General features: G+C 46.3%; 1 protein-coding gene across 2 annotated transcripts; it reads left to right on the top strand.

Annotated features, from left to right (window-relative positions):
• The first annotated feature begins 682 nt into the window (after positions 1 to 682).
• Positions 683 to 18887, top strand: CDX4 (caudal type homeobox 4). 2 transcript variants are annotated; one of them, XM_069108412.1, is made up of 5 exons: positions 683 to 759; positions 1324 to 1492; positions 3043 to 3558; positions 15100 to 15245; positions 17829 to 18887. In XM_069108412.1, exons 2-5 carry the CDS (start codon positions 1453 to 1455, stop codon positions 18036 to 18038), a joined length of 912 nt encoding a protein of 303 aa, XP_068964513.1. In that variant the 5' UTR covers positions 683 to 759; positions 1324 to 1452; the 3' UTR covers positions 18039 to 18887. The 2 variants fall into 2 exon arrangements, with proteins under 2 accessions (XP_068964513.1, XP_068964512.1); XM_069108411.1 differs by lacking the exon at positions 683 to 759 and having other exon boundaries at positions 1024 to 1492.
• The last annotated feature ends 6978 nt before the right edge of the window (positions 18888 to 25865 follow it).

Here is a 25865-nt window from a genome sequence, read left to right as displayed (position 1 = left end):
CTTGCCCGTGCTGTGGTTGAGTTGCAAAGATATGTGGAAGAATGGGAAATCCGTGAGACAAGGGCTGGTTACTCTATGTCTTTGTGTTCCCCAGGGCTTGACTTATAGTAGGAAAGAAGGAAACAAGCATTATTAGGTGCCTACTGTGTGCTTGGCACCATGCTAAGCAGTTTATAAATATTTATTTTATTTGATCATTACAACAATCCTGGGGAGTAGGTCCTATTATTATCCTCATTTTCCAGTTAAAGAAACTGAGGCAAACCGGGTGAAGTGACTTGGCCAGGGTCACAGAGCCAGTGAGTATCTGAGTCTGAATTTGAACTCAGGTCTTCCTGACTCCAGCCCCAAGCTTCTATCCACTCACTTTATAAATGGTAGTTGTTTTATAAATGCTTGTCGATTGAAGAAGGTCAGGGGAAGTCCATTTAATAGCCAACAATTCAGGTTTGCAAAGTTTGTAAAATGTATAATTTCATTTGATAAAGTTAAAAAAGTAGGGGTAAAGAAGAGGAGCCAGGGAGTCCTGTGTTTGGGTCCCGGCTCCAGTTTCCTCTTCTGTTAAATGGGGTGATTTCAAAGGGCCCTTCTTAGCTCTGACTCTCCTGCATCTATGGCCAAAATGTCCAGCCCCAGGAGATCCTGCCTTCCCTGGGTTCCAGCAGAGACCAGCTGACCACGCGCAGCTGGGGCCTCCTGGGCCGAGAACAACAGAAAGCATAGCTGTGGCATGTCTCTGAGTACATCTGAGGACTGGTGGTGAGATACCTTCTGCTGGGAGGAGGGGTCTCCAAGAGCGTAGGGTGCATTTGGTGTTGGTCAGTTTGGGAGGTTCTTAGAGGTTCCTAGAAGGGAAATGGGCCTTGGGCCAGGATATAAAATAACTTAGCCCTCCCTGTAGGCGTTCAGGGGAGGGGGTGGGGCTGGAGGGGAGGGAGGAGGGGAGGGGGATGGCATCCCAAGCAGTGAGACAAGCCTCAATAACTGGGGATGATGGGGGGGGGGAGGAGGCAGGGCTGGCTGTTTTAGGTAAAGCCCTCACAGGCATTGGCCCCCTTGGTCAGCCACCTCCCCTGCTGCAAACCTTAGCAGTCAGCCCGACATTTGTGGGCCATAACCTAAGTCATATTTCTCTGGAGTGCTTTGAGCTAAAGCCCACCTGGGTCCATCCCCACCCCCTGCTTGTGGCCCTGAAGTTGGTGAGAAATCAGTGCTGGGGGCTGCGAGAGCAGCTGAGGAACAGAAAGCATGGTCCCTGCAAAGGAAAGGAAATCTGACTTTGGACTTGTGGCAGCTGAGCACAGGCATTTGTACCCTCCCCAGCCCCTTGCATACCTCCTTCCTCTTAAAGCAAGCTCAGGAGAGGGCAGAACCTGCTGGAATGGCCCTGACACTCGCCTGCAGTTGAGTTTCCAGACCCCTAGTGCCCTAGGGGAGAACCCCAAGATCTTCATGGAAGACCAGATGGTGTTTGGCTGGGCTTGCTCCAGAGGTCTGGTTTGAGGGCACTGTTTACTCCCTGGGAGATTCTGGAGGGGATCCGTTTGGGTTGTGGGACTCTGAGCCAAGCAACAATTGGCAGAAAAGGCAGATGCCAGGCCAGGGCCAGAGAATGGGCAGTGGGCAGTGGGAGGGGGCAGGGGGCTCTGCAGTTGGATGTGGGGGTAGGGTTAGGGGTGGCTGAAGCTGAAGAGAAGGCAGCTCAGGCTTGGGGAACAAGCACTGGTCGATGAGCCAGGAGATGGGATGGGGGAGTGTATCTTGACTCTGACACTTTCACTTTGTGGCCTGGGGAAGGTTACTTTTGCTCTCACACTTTCCTCTTTGGAAAAACTAAGGGACTGGATTAACTGAGCTTGACTCTCTTCCAGCTCTGAAACATTTCTATTTGGCAGTAGCAACTCTCCACTTTTTTGGTCTTAAAAATTATTGAAGACCCCTCCCCAAGAGCTTTTGTTTGTGTGGGTTGTGGCTATCAATATTTGCCCTATTTGGATTTTAAAACACCTTGGTGTTTTATTATGAAAATAGTGTAGACATTGAGGATTCTCTGAAAGAGTCCTGGAGAATACCTGGAGTAAATTTTGAAAACCCTATCTTCTTTGGTTTCTAGGAGCTTTGACTGTACACGTTCTAAGATTGCTCCCTATGTTCACCTTCTAAGTCTTAAGGCCTCTCCCAGCTCTAACATTCCCTTTTCTAAGGCCCCTCCTAGCTCTGACATTCCCTATTCTAAGGTCCTTCCCATCTCTGACATTCCATGTTCTAAGATCCCTCCCAGTTCTGATCTGTGCTCTAAAGTCCCTCCTACTTCTGACATTCCCTGTCCTAAGGTCCTTTCCAGCTCTGACATTCCCTGTTCTGAGGTCTCTCCCAGCTCCAATGTTCTGTGTTCTAAAGTCCTTCCCAGCTCTAACAGTCTCTGTTCTAACATTCACTGTCCTAAGGTCCTTCCCAGCTATGACATTCCCTGTTCTGAGGTCTCTCCCAGCTCCGATGTTCTGTGTTCTAAAGCCCTTCCCAGCTCTGACAGTCTCTGTTCTAAGGTCCTTCCCAGCTCTGATGTTTTATGTTCTAAGGGCCCTCCCAGCTCTGACGTTTGTTTGATTCTCTAATTGAACTCAGCTAGAAAGATAAAGAAGGGACATCTCTGTGGTTGAAGGGAGTGGGTCAGAGCCCAGAAGCAGGCCCCGCCTCTCAAGCCTTGCTCTGGGGCTCAGGGGGAGGAGAGAAGGTTTGGATATACTGAAAGTTATTGCAAGGTGGGGATGCCTGGGTGGGCCTGCCCTTCATTTGAATGCAAATGGGGGGGGTGAGGCCCAAAGTGGCTAGCCTTCAGGCCAGATGGGAATGCACCGTTAGCCTTGCTCCCAGGCCTCAGGAGACAGAGGCTGCTTGGTCATGTTGGGCAAGGGAGGCACTCCAAGGTTGGTTGACAGCCTCCAGAGCTAGGGGGCAGCTCACTGTATTTCTGGGTATTGGGGAAGCTGGGTCACAAAGAGGCACCAGGATGGTATAGGAAGAGCCTCTCTATTCCCGAAGCCACCACACACAGAAGCTGCTTCGTGAAGAAGGGCAAGATGCACCCGGGATCCCAGAGGGCCACCAACCTGGGCAGCAATGGCATAGGTACCAGCATGGGAAGCAGTGGGGGCAGCATAGGAGGGGGCAGTGGCCACCTGCCAAGCCAGGCCTTCAGCCCGGCCCCTGCCTATCCACACAGCATGAGCTATTCTCATATGGCCAACCTGGATGGCCATGGCCAGTGGCTTGGGCCCTGGGGGCCCACCTATGCTCCCCCAAGGGAGGACTGGGCTACCTATGGAGAGGGACCCTCCAGCTCTGTGGTGGAGCCTTCCTCAGTCCAGACCCTGGCCCAGATCTTGGCCCTGGCCCCAACCCCAGCCCCATATGGAGCCACTGACTACAGCAACCTGGTCCATCCTGGGCCCAGCGGGGTCCTCCCTCCTGAGAACATGGAATTCACAGAGCCCACCTCCAATCCCCCCAACATAGGAGGTACCTATGCTTGGATGAGCAAAACACTTCATGTTTCAGGTAAGCACAGGAACCCTCCCCTCCCCACTTTTCCTAGTTAGATGGAGTGGTGTGGGGTGGTCATTTCTTGTCCCTAATGTGTCTTCTCTGTTTTCCTCAGACTGGATACAATGGATAGAATGTGTCTCTTGGACTAATGTTTATTTAGCTAGGAGGTTAAAAGAGCCCCCAAATCCACTCAGTAAAGTTCTCTGAGATTTTCCTCTATAGAACTAGGGTTCTTACCTTTTTTATGTTATGGATTTCCTGTGGGCTCCTCCCCACCCCCACCCCCACCCCCCACCCTTCAGAAGTCTGGTAGGTCTTTTTTCAGAAGAGTTGGTTTTTAAAATCATTATTTAAAGAAATGTTAAATTTCAGTTAGAGATGAGTTAAAATCAAAGTATTACTATTTTCCTATTCAAGTTCAAAGACCCCTTGAAATCCCTCCATGGACCCCTGGGGTTCATGAACCCCAGATTAGGAACCCCTGATTTAGAAGAATAGACATGTTAATGACCAATGCCTGTAATTCATGGGAATATCAAAGCTGGGAAGGACCTTAGTAAATAAAGTATTAGAGTTGGGAAATCCCTTAAACAGAAAATATAAGACCTGGGAGGGATCCCAGAATATAAAAAAAATCTGAACTGGGAAATCCCTTAAATAATGTTAGAGCTAGGAGGGACCCTAGAATATAAAAAAAATCAGAACTAGGAAGTCCCTTAGAACAGGTTAGAGCTGGGAGGAACCCAAGAAAATAAAAATAAAAAAATCAGAACTAGGAATTCCCTGAGAACAGAGAATGTTAGATGTGGGAGGGACCCCAGAATATAAAAAGTCAGAACTAGGAAATCCCTTAGAACAGAGAATGTTAGATGTGGGAGGGACCCTGGTATACAAATTAAACTCCTTTGCTTAAAAAACATCTCCCTCCCAAGATGGCTTATGGGGTAGGGGAGGGGAGGGAGGAAGAAAGATGCTCTTACATCTGCTTTTCCTGGGATTCAGTTCAACAGCTGCCACAGTGGCAGACAACCATTGCTTAAATGGAGTACCTATGTGTGGATGAAAGATCTGTTCTCAAATGTGTGGATTTAATAACATTTAGACTTGATTTGCCCAAAATGATAGCTGGGAAGGCAACCAAGAAGGAGTGGGGAAGCAGGCATGTCCCTGTGGGGAGTCCCGGCGTTACTATAGAACTTAGTCTTCCTCTTTAATGACCATGTTAAGCAGTATGGGGAGACCCTTTTCCATCTTCTGACACAATTGGTTTTTGGAATTGTTTGATTTTTTTGTTATTGGGATTGCTGCCTTTTCTCCCATATCACTTTTCTTTCTCTCTTTCCCTTCCACTAACCTGAAAACTCTCCTTTGTCCCAAAGATGCGTGTGTGTGTGTGTGTGTGGTGTGTGTGTGTACATGTGTGGTGTGTGTGTGCGCGTGTGTGTGCATGTGGTGTGTGTGTGTGTGTGTGTGTGTGTGTGTGTGTGGTGTGACATAGCCCACCCTATCCCCAACCCCAGAAGAACGTTTTCTCAGCTCTTCTCTGGGGCCAAGTTTGTTCCCAATAATCATAAAGCATTGAACCATTTTAGAAGTCAGAAAAGGTGAATTTTATAGGCCCACCTCCTGTTTCCTGGCTGGGTGACCTTGGGGAAGTAATTTCCTATCTCTGGGCCTTCATTTCCTCCTTTAAAATAAAACTCAAAACCACAGTCGGAAGAGGTGCGTTCTCTGGCCATGGCTCCTCCCACTTGCAGGCTGTACATTGTATCTTTCCAAGGTTTTGTAGGCTAATCTTTCCAGTTCTCTTCTATACTTCTAGTGTTTAATGTTCCATTTTAATTTTCCAGGTCTTTCCAGTGCTAACATTCCACATTTTTATGTTCTAAAGGCCCTTCCTACTATGGCATTTTATGTTCCATCTAACTCTGATACCCTCTCTTCAAGACTTTGAAGCCTTTTGGCCCATAAGAACACCTGGGCTTATATCTTGGCCCAGTAGAGAGATCAGAGGATTCCAGGGTTCCAAACTAGAAGTGACCTCAGAGGTCCCTAATCTCATTTTACAGAGAAAGTAACTGACTGTCAAAGAAGTGAAAGTACTTGTCTAAGATCTCACCTAAGCAGTGCAACCAAGAATTGAACCCAGGTGCCCAAATCGAACCCTGTCTCTACTGCACCAAGCTTCCTCCCATACAACCCCCTTTAAAAAAAACCACCCAAATATTTATTTTTAAAATGAATTTTATTAATATCTTTTGTTTTTTAAATCAGCTTAGTTTCCTCCAATATCTCTTCTTTCCAGCGAACCATTCTATTCTCATATAACAAATGATATTTTTGTAGACAAGAAAGGAAGAGGAAAGCATCAGTCCAACCCATCCATACATTAAAAAAGTCTGAAAACATGTGTAAGGTGATACACTCGTATTCCCACCTTCACAAAGGGTTTGAGTCCCAGTCTTCAAGAAACTGAAAATTGAACATTTATATATAACTTTCCGACTTGTAGGCTCACCTCTATTCATGTGGGTATTCCTATTTCTTCAGGGCCTATTATAGGTAAAAGTTTTGGGATGGGGGTCATACAGAGATGATTAAGGCATAGTCCTTATCCTCATAAAGCTTACAAGAGGATACACAAATATGTCATGATTAGACACATTAGTGATATCATAGTGTGGGTCCTTTTCTTTGCCAGTTCAGAGGGTTCACATCTTTCCTTTGACACTAACTGTGTGACTTTGGACAAGTCACTTCCCTGTCTCTGGGTCTCAGTTTCCCCCTCTGTCCACTGAGGGGGTTGGCTTCAATGCCAGCTCTGGATCTAATTTCTTCTGGACCTTCACATTCTGTATGATTCTCATCCATGTAAATCCTCCATATCAGACCCTCTCAGTGGGCTAGGGGCCTTGCCTACCTTCTTTTATCATCTGAGGGGTGGTAATCCATGGAGCCTGTCTTTCTTGTCTTTTGTTCTTGCTACACAGCTGGCCTACCCTCAGTCCCACTCCTCTTTGGTAATAATCTTCCTGCCACGCTTCCTGACCTACTTAAATATTCAAAAAGTTGTGATGTCCCCTATTTTTGGGAACTTTTGCATGATTCACTAGGGTGGTATTTGGATGACAGACACAGGTCCTTGCTGAAAGCCCTCCCAGCATGGTACAGTCCTTCCTAGGGTCCAGTCCACTAGCTTAACGTTTGAGAAGGCAGGATTACCCATAAATCACAATCTGCATTGGTAGACCAAGTTGACACATGAGGAGTTCCTAAAACACTGGAATCATTTATCTATGCCCTCGCTCTCCTCACAAAATCAATATAACCTGTACCACTGGAGAGCCCAGGCTGGTAGATTGCTTGAACTTAGGAGTTCAGAGCTGCAGCTGGCCAGGTGTGCTTACTAGGGACCACTGACTAAGTTCACCACCAATAGGGTGAGCCCCTGTGGGGGGATGGGGGTGGGAGGCTCCCTAAGGAGGGGCAAACTGGCCCAGGTAGTAACAATAGCAGGAATGGGCTTATAAATGGTCCCTACAGTTCTACCCTGGGTGAGATAGGGAGACCCAGCCACAAACTGAAATCAGTAAAGGAACTTGTTCAGTGAGCTCCCAGTGAGGGAAATGTATAGCAAAGTAAGAGCATATTGAACCTTGATTCTGTTGAGTTTGAAGGACACTTTGTGCTGTTTGCATATCCTAAATTTATGTATATGGGAAGATACTGATTTTTGAGTGAGAAGATCTGTGTTTGAATCCTGCAGCTACTCAGTTCTGTGTGACCTTAGTTAAGTCACTTCCCTTCTTCTAGCCCTCACTTTCCTCATCCTGAAAATGACCTCATTTCCCTATTCTCTTTCTTCCCTGGGACCTCACCCAATACTTTGTTCTTCTGATTTATTGATTTCAGTTTGGAGCTGGGTCTCCTTATCTCACCTAGGCAGGAAGTGCAAACTTACAAGCTGGGTCTTGGAGACCAGTTGAGAAAATGCAGAGGTGAGGGAATCTGGGTGTGTTACATCACATTTGCTGTTGGACTAGAGCTAGGTGGCTGAATTGCTTTTTTTCCGCCCCCCCCTTTTTTTTAAACCTTGGTTACAGTGGATGGCTCACAGAATATGACAGTATATTGGGGAATGATAAGGAGTTAAAAACACAAGATCAATACAAATAATATTAAAAATTTAAAAGAGGAGGTTGGTTCCTATTTAGTGGTTTGCAGACTCTTTTGCCAAAGGGATTTGCCATAAAAATTCTTTAATTGCGGAATATTGTGAGTAGGATATTAAATTAAATCATATATTTTGTTGTTAAAAGGAGTTTGTGGAACAAAAACCACTGGATTTTCTTGATCCCTGAGGTCCCTTGAGGTTCTGAGTCCTTTAACCAGGCCAGGATCAACTTAATTTAATAGCCTGCCAAATAGGAATCACTCAGATTGAATGATTCATTCAATGAATGAATTCACTGAATGAACCCTTCCCTGCAGTAGGTCACCTTCTGTAGGTGAAAACTAATGGCTGGACTGCTTATGGATGCCTTCCCAGACTAGGAGGCTTTTAAATGAAAGCCCCCCTCAGGCTACCCAGAATAGTCCAAGGGGCTTCAGGGCAGAAGAAACAGACTCAACCAATAGTTTTCAGAGAAAGGATCCTACCCTTTATCGCCTTAAATCTAGGGAGAGGATGAAAGGCAGAAACCCAAACCTTTGAAAGTCAGAGGTGGTGTTAGTCTGACCAATTATTATATATTGTATTATATATAATAATATAATATATAACTCGTCGGATTCAAAGGGCCACATTTGAGGAACTAGAGGGCTGCTTGTGGCCTTGAGGCCGCAGGTTCCCCATCCCTGCCATATTCCCATTTTGAGGATCAAGGAAGTTCAGGTCCTTGATGTCAAATAGGGCAGACCTGGCACATGGAGAGCCCATTTTTGCTATCTGGAGAGTGATTTTTTTTTTACCCTTAAGCCCCCATGAAAAAATTATATGCCTTAAAATTTGTAAACTGATTTACATATGGTATGGAGGTAGAATTGTTGCTTCCGGAAAAACTGAAGCTGAGACAGGTTAAGTGACACAGGCAGGATGGGAACGTGGGTTTTCCACCACTTGATCAAAGTGCATTAGCCACTTTGGTGCCTCCATTGCTTCCAAATAGACAGAAATGGGGTCCTGTCATAGAAACCACACACTCTGGGGTGGCCAGGTGGCTCAGCGAGTAAGAGCACTGGCCCCAGTGTGGGGATAACCTAGGGGATCGAATCCGGGCTCAGACACTCAGCATCCACCCAGAAACACCTGGCCATGTAACCTTGAGCAAGTTACTTAACCCCAATTGCTTAGGGGAGGCCAGGTGGCTCAGTGAGTAAGAGCACCAGCCCCAGTGTGGGGATAACCTGGGGATCTAATCTGATACTTAGCACCCACCCAGAAACACCTGGCCGTGTAACCTTGGGCAAGTTACTTAACCCCAATTGCTTTAAAAAAAAAATAAAAAGAAACCGTACACTCAGACTCATGGGACAGGACAGTTGGAAGGGACCTTAGGACATACAGTGTCAGAACCAGGAAGACCTGCAGAAGAGAGAATGTCAGAAGAACTCCTTAGAACATAGAATGTCAGGATTAGGTGGGACCTTGCTAGATGGGCCCTTAGAACATAGAATGTCAGATCTGGAAAGAAAGAACCTCAGAGATCACCAAATCCAACCTCCCTCATTTTACAGAAAGGAAAGTTATTCAATAGTTAGGGAAAATGTAGTGCATTTGATTAGTTCTGACTACCCATCATACCAAGCTCTTGTACTGAACATGTCTCTAAGAAAGTACCATCTAAATAAATAAGTCTCTAAATAAATTCAGTCTTTTTTTAGGCAAAGGACCTTGAGAACTAGATGCCACTGGGTTGGGCTGGATATTTTGGCAGCATGATGAAAAAGATCAGCCATTGAGGGGGATATGAAATAATAATGATCAACCCAGAAACACTTGCTATATATCCAGAAACACAGTGATGCTATGGATCCCACTCTCCCAGGTGTCATAGGAAGCAGATGGTGGGTGCAGTGGAATGGGTGCAGGGTATTGATCACCAGTCCTTGGGTCTTTGACTTGAGGCAGACCATTTCCCTTTCCTGGGCCTTAATTTCCTCCTCTGTAAAATGACAAATTTGGAATCAGTCATCTCTGACATCTTTCCTAGCTCTAGATCCTGTGACTTGAGTCCAAGTCCTGACTCTGTCACTTACTAGATGTGTGACCTTGGGCAAGTCCCTACCCTTCCCTTGGCTTCAGTTTCTTTATCTGCAAAATGAAGAAGATAGACTAGATCTCTAAGGGACATCTGGATCCCATCTCTTCTTGAGCTATGGGAATTCCCTTTGGAATTCCCAGAAACGCCCCAGTATGGGTTCAGGATGGGAATGGGGGGGGTGGTGGAGGGAATGGAGGGCATCCCCACCCTAAGCTGTGACATTATACAAAGGCTACACCAGAGGGACCCGAACAGACAGCTGGGAGTGGGTCGCCTAGTTTTGAGATTCATATTCTTTGGAGAACACAGCTCAGATGATAGAGGAGAATGCCAACATATGCCTCGATAGCTGGAGAGTGGGCTGTGGGCATGGGTGTTGGGGGGGTGATGGGGCCGGGAGATTATCCCACCGGCTCTCCACACCACCTTTAGAACCGGACAGGGGAGACAGTGAGCAACAATTCCTTTTTCTTTGTCAATTTAGTCCTGTGGTCTGGTTTTTTTCCCACTTTGTTTCGGGTTCTGAGACCTTATCTGCCAGATTGAGGCAACAGACCCTTTTAACACTTCCCTGGCCTTTGATATGCAGCCTGGCTCTGGCTAGTCCAGGGTCCCTCCTGTCTTGGGGGCTTATATTGCCTAGCCGGAAAGAGTGAGTGTTCTCACTGCCTGCCGTAGTCTTTATTATCTTCCAAAGAAACTGCTGGAGGTTGGGGTGGGGAGGGAGGAGTGGAGCTGAAGCCTTCCCTGGGGCTGGAAACCTGGATATGTTTACTCTTTATTGAGTGGCAGGGGGTAGGAGAGAATGAAAGGGGAAAGAAGGGGTGATGAGTGTAGAGGGAGACAAACAGACAGACAGATTATAATTTCCTGATGAGTGAACATCAGTGACTGCCCTTCCAGCCCAGTTTGGGGAATTGTGGAACCAAAGTTCCTCTGGTCCATCAGCCCTTCAGGTGAGAAATGCCTTTGGCCACAGAAACTTGGAAAGGAAAACTACTAGTTCTCCCAGGGATGGTGTCATTTCTTGTATCATCTTCCACTAGGGCCTAGGACAGTGTTTTGTACCTAGTAGGGACTTTTTAAATGCCTATGGGTTGATGATCATCTATTAAATATTTAGCTGGAATCCCAGCTTTGCTCCTTTAATACTAGAGTGAATGACCTTGGACAAAATCTCTGGGCCTCACTTTCCTTTTCTGTGAAATCGAGGGCTTGGATGGATCCTGAGGTGCGTTCTAGCTCTCACTTCTATGATCCTGTGCAGGTGGGAAAGGGGAAGGGGAAGGAGGGAATATCCACACTGAGGGATCTTTGGGTCCTTGAAGATAATGAATATCAACTTCTAAGTGACACTCTTTCCGGCTCTAAATGTTGTGAATCTGCAAGGAGCAGAAGAAAGCTGGAGGGTTAGAATCATGCCTTAAATGACTATTTAGACAGCCAACATTGGATTGGGAACATATTTAGCACCCATTTTTTTTTTCCTTAGTGGGAGTTTCAATTCTCTAGCAGCCCCATGTGCAGTGGAGTCAGGGAATTTGGGTTTAAATCCAGGCTCCATCCATTCACCAGGTGCAGGATCTCATGCAAATCTGACACTAAGATAATATAATAATAATATATTGATGGCCTATATACGGTGCTTTAACATTCACAATCGCCTTAGCTCCTTTGAGTCTCACAACAACCCTGTGGTGAGGCAGATGCTACAGGTACCATGATCATAGTCAGTCGAGAAGCCAAGAGGTTGGTTAAGTTCCAGAGAAGAAATCAGATTTAAAGTTTTGTTTGTATCTGCAGCTTCCATTTTGACTTTGTAAACTACTTACACATACACACACACACACACACACACACACTCAGGCTTTCCCAGAGATCTGTGTGGATGCTGAAAGGAGCATCCTTGTTCTTTCAAGTCCTGTTCATTGCTCCCACTCTAGCTCAGAGTTTGCCAGTTTTTAGCAAAAGGCCTGGAGGCTCTTGGGGAAATTGTGCTACTTCAACAAAAGAAAATGCCAAACCCCAGAAACGTCCCTGAGGACTGCTCTTCCTCCACTTTCCTGTTCCTGGACATAAAAAGGGTATGGGGACATTTGTTTAGGGCTTGTAAATTCCCCATCCATTGTTTGTGCTCCCCAATGGACAAAGGGTTTGGCCTTCTGGGCTGTTAGGCAGGCCTCCATCTTAACACCTCAATGGAGGTCAGGGACTTACTTGAAAGGGGTCTTTGTCCTTACAGTTTGTCCCCCAAACCAGTTACATCAAAAAGGATCTGAAAGATCTGAAGAATCCCATTAACAAAAAGCTGAAGGGAGGGGCGAGGGGGTAGGAGTTGGACTGCCCTTACCTCCCTCCTCCCCCCCCCAAACACACACACTCCAGGGGTCTAGAGAGAGGGAAATGGCCTAATTGCCTTTGGAGAAGACTAAAGGGAAGGAGGAAAAAGGTATCTGTCCTCAGGGAAGCCATTCAGAGGGGAAGGACAATTAGTTTCCGATTGTAAGGCAAAGGAAATGTTTGGCTAGAAGGTGCTGCTCCCGCCCCCTCTCCACCCTCCCCAGCCCCCCATACAAACCCACATACATACATACAAACCCTCTCACAACCTGGTCCTACTTAGCCCCCAGGGCCGCTTGAGAGTGAGGTGCCTTAGTCTGAGAGAAACTAGCCGGCCTTCCCTTCACCGAGAGATAGGGACTGAACCAATGATCTCAGGGAAGTAGGGAATTTTCCCTGAGGAAATTAATTCCCTCTGCCAGAGCTGTTTTGCACCTTACTTTCTTAGGGGGTAGCTTGGGGCTTACTGGGGAGTTACAGAGGTGAAAGTGAACTTGTATCTTCCCAACTCAAGCAAAACCAGGTCTTTATTGGGCAAGTCACTTTCCCAGTAGTGTCCTCATCTGTAAAATGGGGCTTTTAATGCTTTCACTCTTAACCCTTAAAACGCTGAGTCATTTAATCATCGGCTCCAGTCAATTCAGAGTACACCAACCTCCGACATGAAAATATTTAAGAGTAAGTATGTCCTGACCAGAGAGATGTGGGCTATTCTAGAACAGAATCACCCGAATGAAAGAATTATAGCTTCTCCTTTGATGCTGGGGAAGGACTTTTATATTTGCTGCTGTATTTGAGCCTTACCTAGGAAGTAGACAGTAGAGAAGAATGTAAATCATTGTAAATAATCATTGCAAATGACAGTAAAATCAATGTCAAAATGTACTTCCTTTTTCAGATAAGGAACCTGAAGTACCGGGTCGGGGTGGGGGGAGAGTCGCCCAAGGCACACCACTACCCAACTACCTAACTGCAAAGTAACAAGAAAGGTGATATTCAAACAGTTTTTTCTGGCTCTAGGTCTAATGCTATCTCTACTACTCCATCCGGAAGTGACCTAGCCTTCCTGGGCCTCAGTTTCCCCATCGGCAGAGTAAAGATTGAAACCTGTCAACAAGCTGCCAACCTCTTAATAGCCCTTAAGGAACTCAGATTACCACTCCTCCCACCCCTCACTCTCCCAGGCATGCAGCCGAAATCAATTCTTCCTCTTGGTGGTTTGTATTCAGGTCTCACCCAGAGTAGTTGTAGCCAAGTCCTTATTAAAATGTCTGAAGGATTGTCCTGTACAGAAAGAATAGATCTTGGCTTACTTGGGCCAACCCCAGAGGACAGAGCCAGGCGAAGCTACCTTGTGGGAGGGTGCTAGCTGTGTGACCTTGGACAATCCACAGATCCCCTGTGAACCCCAGTTTCTGTAAAATGAAGGGTCATTCAGCTCCCTCATGGATTCAAACCCATGTCTCTCTCTGTACACTGTACCTATGGCATCAAAACATGAACCAGGGAGAAAGAACCAATCACGTTTTAGGGTCCTGTCCCATATATTTTTTTTAATTTTGTATTTCTTTAATACTGATATCATGATTTTTTTTCCTTTTTTTTTTGGAGGGCAGTTGGGGTTAAGTGACTTGCCCAAAGTCACACGGCTAGTTTTTGTGTTAAGTGCTGTCCCATATTTTAAAGGGAGACTGGAAGGGAGAAAATGGCTTGATTCTTGGACCAGAAGGCTCAATGGAGCCATTCCTTTGTTGAACAGACATGAATTAAGCACCTACTGTTTGCAGAGCCAGTGCTCTGAGCTGGGGACATCTGAAGCTGAGAGATACCAACCCAGGTCGTAACTGAGAACGCCCAGCTTTAGAAGATGGGAGCTAGATACAAACACAGGCAACAACAACCTTGTGAAGTAGGTAGTATGAGGTATAAGCTTGGTCCCTGAGCTGGACTTGGAGTCAGGAAGACTCAGGTTCAAATTCTGCCTCACACACTCACTAGCTGTGTGACCCTGAGCAAGCCACTTAATATCTGAGTTTCCATTTCCTCTGCCAGAAAATGGCAGTGATAGTGACACCTGCCTGCTGGTGTTGTGAGGATCAAGTAAGAGCTATTTTCAGACTTAAATGGCCACACGAAGAGGGTGGTTGTTTTCCAGCCACCGAAGTTCAGAGGGCACCAAAAAGCTGGCCTTCATGCAGTCTTTTATAGTTAACAACTCTTAGAGGTAAATCCAGTTTTCAGATAAGGAAATTGAGAGGTCAAGTGACTTGCCCAGGGTCATACAGCTATTGAGAGATGCTACTAGTTAGCATCAGAGGCAAGATTCTCCTGACTCCAAATCCAAGTCTTTCCCCTCTATTACATTGCCTATTTTGCAGATGAGGAAACTGAGGTTCAAAGAAATTCAGTGACTTGTCCAAGGTCCCAAAGCTAGGAAGGGACCAGAACAAAACTGAAATCCAAAGCCAGGTTTTGTCTGCTATACAATAGGGACTCTGAAATTCATCTCCTTCAGCTCTTGGGTCCCCAGTTAGGGCATTAGAAAAATTTAAATGCTAAGTGATTTCTGAAGGAGAAGGTTCTTACTGAGGGGAGAAGGGAAGAATCTGGGGGGCTTCCTGGAAGAAATGGTAATTAAGTTGGGCTTTAAAGGGTCTGACCAAATGAAAGTTCTTTGCAGTGCGGCAGGAACTAGCATCTTTGATGTCTCTCCTCAGCACCAAACAAGGAATCTTGCCCATAGAAGGCACTTAATAAATCTGTTAACTTGAACTGGTGTCAGTTCAACAGGTGAAGAAGAGAAAGAAGGGTATTTCAAGCTTAGGAAATCTCCTAAGCCCTGAGGTGGGGAGAGTGCAGGATGTACTCTGGGGTTCGAAAGCTCCAGTTGGATTGGAGACGTCCTAAGGAAGTGGCACAATGCTACATGAATTGCCTTTCTCTTAAGCAGGAAAGACCAGGACCAAGGAGAAGTACCGAGTGGTTTATTCAGAGCATCAGAGACTGGAACTGGAGAAAGAATTCCATTGCAACAGATACATCAGTATTCGGAAGAAGACGGAGCTAGCAGGCCAGTTAGGCCTTTCGGAGAGACAGGTATCCCAGAGCACTGTGTGGTTTCTGCGTGTTTGTTTCTCTAGGCTGAAGAAGGGCTGAGCCACGCCTCTAAGCAGGCTTTAGAAATGGATTATGGGACTCCAGCAAGCAAACTCTTTTGAGTCCCCCCTAGCTAGCCTCATTTCATCCTGTTCATCCTCAAAGTGCAGTCTCATCGACTGACTTGATGTCAAACCAACTTTCAAAGTGAGATGCAAATGGTAAAAAAAATGGCATAATGCCAGAAAGCTGCTAAAATGACTGGTCTCTTGGCTAGTTGCTTGGGTTCCAACATTGAACAGGAATCCCAAGGTAGTTTGAGAAATGAATATTTGTCTCTTGTATTTAGTAACTAACTATTGGTACCTCAAGACCCTCATTTTAATATAGCCCACCTCCTGTTGTGTCAACTAATCAGAGTTGATTGGCATCCCTCAGCAACACCTACTCTTCCAAGGGCATATAAACTGTGAGCCCACCGCTGAGGGGTCTTTGGGGGTAACTGGATGCGGTGACAGGAGCCCTGAATATGGAGACAAAGAGATTGGATTTGAGTCCTGGCTCTCCTGCTTAGAAGCTGTGTGACCTTGGGCAAGTGACTTCCCCTCTCTGAACCTTCAGTTCTCTGCTATGTAAAATAAAGGGTTTGGACTAGGCAATATCCTTTCCTGTTTGAAATCCTTTCACTTGAATTGATGCAGCTGGCCAGTCTGGACAATTTAAACTCAGTGTTATTCAGTGTCTGTCCTTCAGGGTAGAACAAATCTGTGCCCCAGGAGCCTTTGCAGATAGGCCTGGGGATGGATTATGGGGCTGATGTTTTGAGGACCAGCCTGGCTGTGTGCAGAGAGGCTGGCCACCAGAGAATAATTTGGGCTTTGGTTACAATAACTCATTGAACCACAGTATAGAGGAAATGACTATACTGATCTCTGAAGTAAAGATGATGAAATTTGTAAGGGGTTGAATTAGATGATCTCTGAGGTCCCACCCAACTCTGACATCTCCTTCTCTCCTCTCTAAAACACCCCACATTCCATGTTCTAAGTCCCCCCACCCAGCTGTGACATTTTGTGTTCTAAGGCCCCTCCCAGCCCTGACATTCCCTGTTCTAAGGCCCTTCTCAGCTCTAACATTCTCTGTTCTAAATGTCCTCCCACCTGTGACACTTCGTGTTCCTAGGACCCTTCTAATTCTAGAGCCTATGTTTCTTTGAAATCATGCCAATGATGGGTGCTTCTACCACAACTGGGTTTTGAAGTTAATTGTTCATTCACTCAGTGTGCAATCATTAAGCCCCTATTCCTAGAGAGATACTTAATGTAGTGCAGTAGAGAGAACATTCGACATGCAGTTGGGAAGGCCTAGGTTCAGATCTTGCCAGAGACACTTACTAGTTGTGTGAACACTGGCAAGGCACTTAAGCTCTTTGGACCTCAGTTTCTTCCACTGTAAAGGAAGGGAGCTGGATGTTATGATCTCTAAGGCCCCTTTTAGCTGTTAAATCTACGATCCTACTATGTGCCAGGCACTTGGGATACAAAACAATGTTGTATAAGCTAATTTAGTAAATTCATCCCCAAATCCTAGGATTCTAGAACCGAGGAATAACTTTTCAAGGTCATTCAGTCTAGTCCCCTGCCTTTAAGTGGTCATCCTGAAAGCCCTCTGATCAGATGGATCTCCAGTGCCCACAATCCCATTAGTGCTCCCCTGCCTCTGCCTAGCTGGGCATCCCTTCAGCTACTCAGCTTCAATCCTGCTATCCCCCTGCCCTGGAAGCCCCTTCTCTTTTGCCTGGCCACTATGGTACATCTTATAAAAAAGACCATCTGAGGAAACTGAGGCTCAGAGATTGAATGACTTACCTAGGGTGAAATAGCTGTTAAGTAGCAGAGGTAAGAACCCACGTGTCCATGACTCCAAGGACACAGCTAGGCCAATGGTCCCCCAAAGTTTTGATCACTCATCTCTATTAAACTGGTGAGGTGGGGGGGGGGGGGGGGGGTTTGGGGGGGGGGGGAAGTTTTTCCAGTCCACCTGTACAGCTGCCGCTCTGGGTGTTCAGTCCTCCAGAGGGCTAATTCTTGTCTAAGAATGGAGAAAGTTGGGGGGCTGAGGGGGGTGGGGTAGAGTGAGGGAGTGTGGAATTGTAATAGGTGAAGGGTGCTATGGTTATTTAGAAGTCAAGTCCTACGGATGGCAGGGATGTGTGTTGGGGGCAGGGAAAAGATCTGCTTTCCCAGTTGGTTTATCACACGGTACCATGTTTGCAAACATGCCCTGTGGCCATTTGGGCAAAGGGCTTGGGCAGGCAATATGGCATAGTGCAAGTGGTCTTGGAAATGAGGGTCAAGGCATGATGCCAATGGATGTTTCAACTGTCTTTGCAGAGGTACGACTACGGTTTAAGTCTTCCCTGTAACACCTTAGTGACTTTCAGACAAGATGCATCTCCTCTCTAGGTTCTACTTTTGTCTTCTGTAAAATGGGCGCATGGTGATGAAATGGCATTTCAGACCCCTTCTACCATTAGCTCTGTCATTCTGTACACTCTTAATCCAGAACCATTGTGTGTTGCAGGTGAAAATATGGTTTCAGAATCGCCGGGCCAAAGAGAGGAAACTGCTGAAGAAGAAAATCTCGGAGTCCCAGGCCACTGTGGGCAACACAGCCCACAGTGACTCCAGCTCTGTGAGCCCAGGGGAGCCCCCAAAGCTGTACTTCCCCCCACCTCCACCCATGGGGGAGTTCCAGCCAATTGATATTCACCAGATCCTGGTCTCAGAATGAGAGGGGGAGGGGGGGATCTGGGGCAAGTGGCCAGGCTGCTCAGCCACTGCCCATATCCCAGCACCTATGATGTCTACAGGGGGCGGGAAAGGTTTCATTGTATGACAGTATTCAGAACAAATTTATGGGGTAACAGAAGAAAGCTAAAGCTGCTAGAATCCACCACCCCTCCTCCCTCCCTCCCAACCTCCTGCTCAATTGCATGGTATCAATTACCAAAGAAGTTAATTACCAGCTGGAAGTCACAGTCATTCCAAGCCTGTGCCGAGGAGGGGGTGAAGGGGATGGAGGGGTGGGGGGTACTGATGGTGATCACATGCTCCTCTCATGTTACCCAGTTTTCTCCTGTTGTTGTTAAGGGTGTATACCTTCTTGAGGAAAACTCAAGGAAACATTAGCAATTGGTACGTGTTCCAGACTTCGAGTTTCTAAATTTCATTCTCATGCTTAAAGTTCACTAAGGGCTTAGGGTTCACCAAGGGCTTATCCAAATTGTCTCACTGAATCTTCTATCAGATTTGGGAAGTAGACAGGGCTTATGGCCCCACTTTACAGATGGGAAAAATGAAGGTGTGTATATTTGTGGTGTATGTATATGTGGGGGGGGCAGGGTGTGGAGGGGAGGTGATTGACACAAGGTCACACAGCAAATTGAAAGGGAAAGTGGTGGGGCACAGCTCAGGAATTCGAACACAGGACCTCTGGGCTTCAAATCCTTTACTCTAGCCACCACTCTGGGCTTGCACCCAAGATATGCCTTGGTAACCCTGCTCGAATATTCTAGTGAATATTTTGTTGTTTAAGAAAAAATAATAAGAAATAAAATAAAAACAATATCTTTGTTCTTCAGCCATCTTTGTCCTGTGTCCATCTCCTGGGTACAATTAAGCTGCCAACCCATAGTGCAAGGAGAAAAGGCCATGCTAGAAATTGGTCCAGCCCTGCAGAAAAACAGATAACAGGCCTCCCAAGCAGAGGAGACCTTCCCTTGGCGATTGTGGGTCACTGTTCCCAAGAAACAAGGTCTGTAGCCCCCAGGCTGCACTAGAACCTGGGGCACCACGCCCCCACATTTCTGATGGGGCCCACTTTGCTACCAGCCTTCCTAATGTTTCCAGGCTGCAGCTGCAAAGCTGGCCTTGTAAATGAGCCACAGGAATTTTTTGGGCTTGGGCCCAGTTTGCTGTTGGCATGCAAACATGGCCAGAGTCTGGGACTCTGGATTCTGTTACTTAGTCGTGAAAAGAGAAGGTTGACTAAGTTGAAAAATAATAATTCATTTTAATGGGGCTTTGATTTTTACAAAGCTCTTCCTCCTACTAACCATTTGAGGTCAGTAGTTGACAATTCCACAGGCCCACAGAAAGGAGGTGACCAGCTGTGATTGCACCCGCTAGTGTGAGAGTCAAGACCTGAATGCAAGCAGTATGGTTGAGTTCAAAATCTGCCATTCTTTCTCTAGTGCCCAAGGCTCCTGGGAGGTAGGTCATTACAGCCTGAGAAAAGATAGGATCCTAGCTTGAGAGCTGGAAGGACAGTCAGCTTAGTCCCACTGCCTCAGCTTATTGATAAAGGAGAGTCCCATGGTGGTTAAAGGTCTGTTCAAATGTCACACGTGGAAGAGGCAGAATCAGAACCCAGCTCTTAGGAATTTCAGGACCACTGTATGGTGCTGCCTCCCCAGGGGAGAAACAGGCCAAAAAAAATCCCTTGGATTGCAGAGAGTTGGAAGGGTCCTCAAAGGATATCTGAGAATCCCAGTCAAACTTCCAGTCAAATAGGCATCTCCTCTTTGCTAGGAGAACAAAGTATTGTTGATTGAATCAGTGATCACGCTCCCAATATCCCTATTTCTGCATGCTCCTTTCAGTCTCTGATAAGTGAGAATGTTCACTAGGACAGGGACAGAGATTTCCACCTTTCAGGATCCAAGATAATTCCCACATTTAGCAGATGTGCAAAGTAAGGCCCTAAGAAAACCAGTGATTTGCTCTCTGTCAAAAGAAGGAAAGATCTTTTTGTTGCATGTTGCTGAATTATTACTACTAATAAATATTCCCAGAAAACCATTCCTTGCAACAAAGAATTAAAAAAGGAAAAAAAAAGAGGAAGTTCACCAAATCCACCTAACACATTGCTCGAATCTAACCATATATGCACTGTCCCACACCCATAGTTCCCCACTTCTGCAAAGAGAGAAGACCTCAAAAGAAAATTTCCATAAAGAACCATGTTCCCATCCCAGAGTTTATTCCTGTTTCTCCCCAAACCACCTGGAGCAGCATTTTGCAACCCTCCCAGTCCTGGAAGATGTCTTTGCAACACACTCAACTGTTCCAACCTGCCAAGACCTCGGGGCCCCAGACCCTGTGGGGCTGGGAACATTATTCCTGGGAAGTCACTGGGAATGGTCCTTGGGAGGGGCCCCTGCTTGTGCCCTGCTTCATTTTTTGGGGAGGAGAGAGGGAGGGGAGAAGCCAGAGGGGCTTTTTGTCTCAGGAGTGGGAGCGGTTAAACTTTCTCCCCGTTGCCAAAGCAAAGCAGAGGGTGGGGTGAATCCCTGGTGGTTTGGGCTGGTCACACAGAAGGTTGAATAGCTGAGGCCTCCCAACTCTTCAGGTACCTTTCCATTCTTGGTTAGGGAGCCAGGTAGCCAACTTGGTCTCTTAGGATTCATATAGCTAGAGCAGAGCCAGAAGGGAACTGAAAAATCATCTAGCCCATTTTCTTGAGAGGAAAACTGAGACCCAGAGAGGTTAAGAGACAGACAAAGTTACACAATAACTAAGAGGCAGGAATTTGAATTTGGGAATTCCTGGCTTCAAGACCAGCATTCTTCGGTATATATTTCCAAACCCACTATCTCATTGACCCTTTACAACACTCTGGGAGGTCAATAGAGCAAGCTTTGAGGGGTTTTAAGACGATATTACTTTATAGAGGAAAAAATTGAGGTTAGATCTAGGGTTGAAAGATAACTCAGTGCCAATCTCTTTAGCTCACTAATGTGGAAACTGAGGCATGGAGAAATGGAGGAACTCCCCTCACACACTCAGTAAGCAGAGCCAAGCTACGTTTGGCCCCAAATCCAGCATCTTTCCATGTCCTGTGCTGCCCCCTAGAAGTGATTGGTCCTAGGTCACAAGGTCACATACTAAGTGGTAGAGGCAGGCTAAGGAACAGGGCCACAGGGGCATAGAACTAAAAGCTGGAAGAGACTTCTGAGCCCCATTAATCAAAGGGGCCACAGATGAGTGAAAACAGATGTGGTGTTCCCCGTCTAAGCTCACCTACTCCTCCAGACCTGTCTACAGACCTCAGGTTTCCTTTGTAATCTGCATTTATTTCATACATTTGAAAGTGTTACTCTGAGGAGTTCACAGGCTTCACCAGCCTGACAAATGGGGTCCACAACACCCAAAATATTAAGACCTCTAGTCCAGCAGTGGGGAACCTGAGGCCTCAAGGCCCCATGTGGCCTGTGTCTAGTCCAATCGCCTCATTTTATAAAGGGAACAACTGAGGCTCAGGGAGGGGAAGGGAGTGTCTAAAGGTCACATATGGATCCCAGAACAAGAGCTGGAAGGGATCTCAGGGGACAGCTGGTCTGGTGTTTTACAGAGAGGGAAACTGAGGCCCAGGGAAGCAAAGAGACTTGTCTAAGATCATACAATAAATGGTAGAGCCAAGATTAGAAGGTTTATTGACTCTAAATGCTGTGCTCAGGCCACTAGACCATCAAGTTGATTAAACTATGTCATAATTCAGCCTGTATCAAGACAGCTTAATAAAATAACCAACCGAGCCTTGTTTCAAGGGTAGCTAGATGGCACAGCAGTAGATGGAGCACCAGGCCTAGAGTTGGAAAGACTGCTCTTCCTAAGTTGTAATTTGGCCTCAGATGCTTCCTAGCTGTGTGACCCTGGGCAAGTCACTTAACCCTGTCTACTTCAGTGTTCTCTTCTGTCAAATGAGCTGGAGAAAGAAATGGCAAACCACTCTAGTATCCCTGCTAAGAAAACCTCAAATGGGGACATGGAGAATGGGACACAATTGAAAAAATGACTCAACAACAACAAAAACCAAGTTTTGTTTCACCTCTTCTCCTTTCTTCTTGGCCCTGCCACCATGTCTGGAATGTACATCATCCTCACTTCTCATTCTCAGAATACTTAGTTTCTTTCAAAACACGTCCTACATGAAGTCTTCCATGATTTCCCTCCCCATTCAGGAAATCTTCTCTGAATACCCCGTCCATGAACTCTTCCCTGATTCCTCCCTGCATGAACTCTCCCCTGATTTCCCCCTGTATAAAGTCTTCCCTGATTTCCCCCTCCATGAAATCTTTTCGGATTTTCCCCTCCATGAAGTATCCCCTGATTACTCCTTCCATGAAGTATTCCCTGATTACTGCCTTGATGAAAACTCCCCTGATTTCCCCCTCCAGGAAATCTTTCCTTATTTCCCCTTCAATAAAGTATTTCCTGATTTCCTCCACCAAGAACTCTCTCCTGATTTTCCCCTCGATGAAGAGTCCCCGATTACATTCTTCATGAAGTATCCCCTGAATTCCCCCTCATTGAAGTCTTCCTTGGTGTCCCTCTCCACGAAGTCTTCCCTGATTTCCTGCTACATGAAGTCTCCCTTGATACCCCCTCCATGGAGTCTCCCTTGATTTCACCCTCCATGAAATCTTTCCTGATTTCCCCCTCCATAAAGTCTCCCCTGATTTCCCCCTCTATGAAGCCTTCCCTAAGTCCCCCCTCCATGAAGTCTCCCCTGATTACCCCCTCCATGAAGTCTCCCCTGATTTCTCCCTCCATAAAGTCTCCCTTGATTTAACCCTCCATGAAGTCTTCCCTGATTCTCACCTCCATGAAGTCTACCCTGATTTCCCTGTCAATGAAGTCTCCCCTGATTTCCCCCTCCATGGAGTCTCCCTTGATTTCCCCCTCCATGAAGTCTCCACTGAAACCCCCTCCATGGAGTCTCCCTTGATTTCATCCTAGTTGAAATCTTTCCTGATTACACCCTCCATGAAGTCTCCCCTGATTTCCCCCTCTATGAAGCCTTTCCTGATTTCTTCTTCCATGAAGTCTCCACTGATTACTCCCTACATGAAGTCTTCCCTAATTCCATGCCCACATGAACTCTTTCCTTAATTACCCCTTCATGAAGTCTTCCCTGATTCCATGCCTACATAAATTCTTCCTTGATTCAACTTCCATAAAGTCTCCCCTGATTTCCCACTCCATGAAATCTCCCCTGATTTCCCTCTCCATGAAGTCTCCCCTGATTACTCCCTCCATGAAGTGCCCATGATTTCCCCCTCCATGAAGCCTCCCCTGATTCCCCCCTCCAAGAAGTCTTCTTTGATGTCCCCCCTCCAGGAAGTCTTCCCTGATTACTCCCTTCATGAAGTCTCCCCTGATGTCCCCCTCCATGAAATCTCCCCTGATTTCCCTCTCCATTAAGTCTTCCCTGATTGTAATGGGAATGTAAATTTAAAGATCTTCCCTGCCCCTAGGCTAAAGTGCACCTGGAGCCTGGGGTAGGAGGCTTGTTTTTCAGTAGATACTTCTTGATTGGCCAGTGAGTCAATAAGGTTGTTACATTCTCTGAGCCAGGAGAAGGCTATATAAGCCCTGATGTGTAGCTTTGTTTTGGGGCTCACTTTGAGAAGTGTTCTGTGATTTGATATGGATTTTGGGAAGCTTTTGTCCAGAGCCCCTGGCTTTGAAAAACCCAGATGTTGAAACCCACATGTTGATTGGGTATAGATGTAATGGTTGGACAGTTTGAAATCTGTCTACTTGATCTGTTTCTGTCTTGATAATTCTGTCTGTATATTCTGTAGTTCGGGGTGCTGACCTCTTTCCCCTGAACTAGGTAAACAATACATGTTTGACTCATTAAAGTAAGCTTGTTAACCCATTTTGAGTTGCTTTCCTTTATCAAAGCAGATCCAAGAACCTGTGGTGGCAGCAACCCTGAGGATGCATGGGGTGCTTGCTGCTACACTGATTAACCCCCTTCATGAAGTTTTCCCTGATTACCCCTTAGATGAAGTCTCCCCTGATTTTCCCCTCTATGTAATCTTTCCTGATTTCCCCTTAAATGATTTTCCCCACCAAGAACTCCACCCTGATTTCTTCCTCCATGAAGTCTTCCCTGATTAACCCCCTTCATGAAGTTTTTCCTGATTTCCCCCTCCATGAAGTCTCCCCTGATTTTCCCTTCTATGAAATCTTTCCTGATTTCCCCTTAAATGATTTCCTCCACCAAGAACTCCACCCTGATTTTCACCTCCATGAAGTCTTCCCTGATTTCTTCCTCTATGATGTCTTCCATAATTTCCCTCTCTATGAAGTCTCCCCAAATTCCCTCCTCCATGAATCTTCCTTGATGTCCTCCTTACGTGAAGTCTTCCCTGACTTCCCCCTTCAAGAAATTTCCCCTGATACCCCCTCCATGGAATCTTCCTTGATTTCACCCTTCATGAAATCTTTCCTGATTGCCCCATCCATGAAGTCTCTCCTGATTTCCCCCTCCATGAAGTCTCTCCTGATTACTCCCTACATGAAGTCTTCCCTGATTCCATGCCCACATGAAGTCTTTCCTTATATACCCCTTCATGAAGTCTTTCCTGATTTCCCCCTCCATGAAGTCTTCCCTGATTTTCCCCTCCATGAAATCTTTCCTGATTTTCCCTTAAATGATTTCCCCCACCAAGAACTCCACCCTTATTTACTCCTCCATGAAGACTCCCTTGATTACTCTCTCCATGAAGTCTCTCCTGATTTCCCCCTCCATGAAGTCTCCCCTGATTACTCCCTCCATGAAGTGCCCCGGATTCCCCCCTCCATGAAGTCTTCTTTGATGTCCCCCCTACATGAAGTCTTCCCTGATTAACCCCTTCCTTGAAGTCTCCCCTGATTTCCTGCTCCATGAAATCTTCCCACATTCCCCCCTTCATGAAGTCTTCTTTGTTGTCACCCCCTACATGGTCTTCCCTGATTTCCCCCTCCATGAAGTCTCCACTGAAATGCCCTCCATGGAGTCTCCCTTGAATTCATCCTCTTGAAATCATTCTTGATTTCACCCTCCATGAAATCACCCCCAATTTCCCCTCAATGAAGTCACCCCTGATTTCCCCTCCATGAAGTCTTCCTGATTCCCTCCACCAAGATGTCTCCCCTGATTTCCCCCTCCATGAAGTATTTCAAGATATTCCTCCTCCTAGAAGTCTCCCCTGAGTTTCCACTCCATGAAGTCTCTCCTGATTTCCCCACCATGAATTATCACTTGATTACTCCCTCCATGAAATCTCCCCTGATTTCCCCCTACATGGAGTCTCCCCATATTCCCTCCTCCATGAATCTTCTTTGATGTCCTCCATACATGAAGTCTTCCCTGATTGCCCCCTCCATGTATTCTCCCCTGATACCCCCTCCATGGAGTCTCCCTTGATTTCATCTTCTTGAAATCTTTCCTGCTTTCCCCCTCCATGAAGTCTCCCCTGATTTCCCCTCCATGAAGTCACCTGATTTCCCCTCCACAAAGAATTCGCTGATTCCCTCCACTAAGAAGTCTCCCCTGATTTCCCGCTCCATGAAATCTTCCAAGATATTCCCCCTCCATGAAGTCTCCTGAGTTCCCACTCCATGAAATATCCCTTGATTACTCCCTCCATGAAATCTCCCCTGATTTCCCTCTCCATGAAGTCTTCCCTGATTAACCACCTCCATGAAGTCTCTCCTTATTTCCCCCTCTACATGAAGTCTTCCCTGATTTCCCCCTCCATGAAGTCTCCACTGAAATGCCCTC

The sequence above is a fragment of the Petaurus breviceps genome, unplaced genomic scaffold (genome assembly GCF_028583685.1).
Source record: "Petaurus breviceps papuanus isolate PSGF00001 unplaced genomic scaffold, PetGlider_PUasm1.0 90386, whole genome shotgun sequence".
Classification (NCBI taxonomy): Eukaryota; Metazoa; Chordata; class Mammalia; order Diprotodontia; family Petauridae; genus Petaurus; species Petaurus breviceps.
Note: the sequence above shows the minus strand (reverse complement) of the source record. Positions and strands in the feature narration are given on the sequence as shown.

What these genes read in the sequence shown, in the direction of transcription:
- CDX4 (XM_069108411.1), top strand. Translation starts at nt 1,249, where the DNA reads ATGGTCCCTGCAAAGGAAAGGAAATCTGACTTTGGACTTGTGGCAGCT. An exon ending in CAAAACACTTCATGTTTCAG is followed by an intron (nt 3,559 to 15,099) that starts GTAAGCACAGGA and finishes TCTCTTAAGCAG; the next exon opens with GAAAGACCAGGACCAAGGAG. An exon ending in TAGGCCTTTCGGAGAGACAG is followed by an intron (nt 15,246 to 17,828) that starts GTATCCCAGAGC and finishes TGTGTGTTGCAG; the next exon opens with GTGAAAATATGGTTTCAGAA.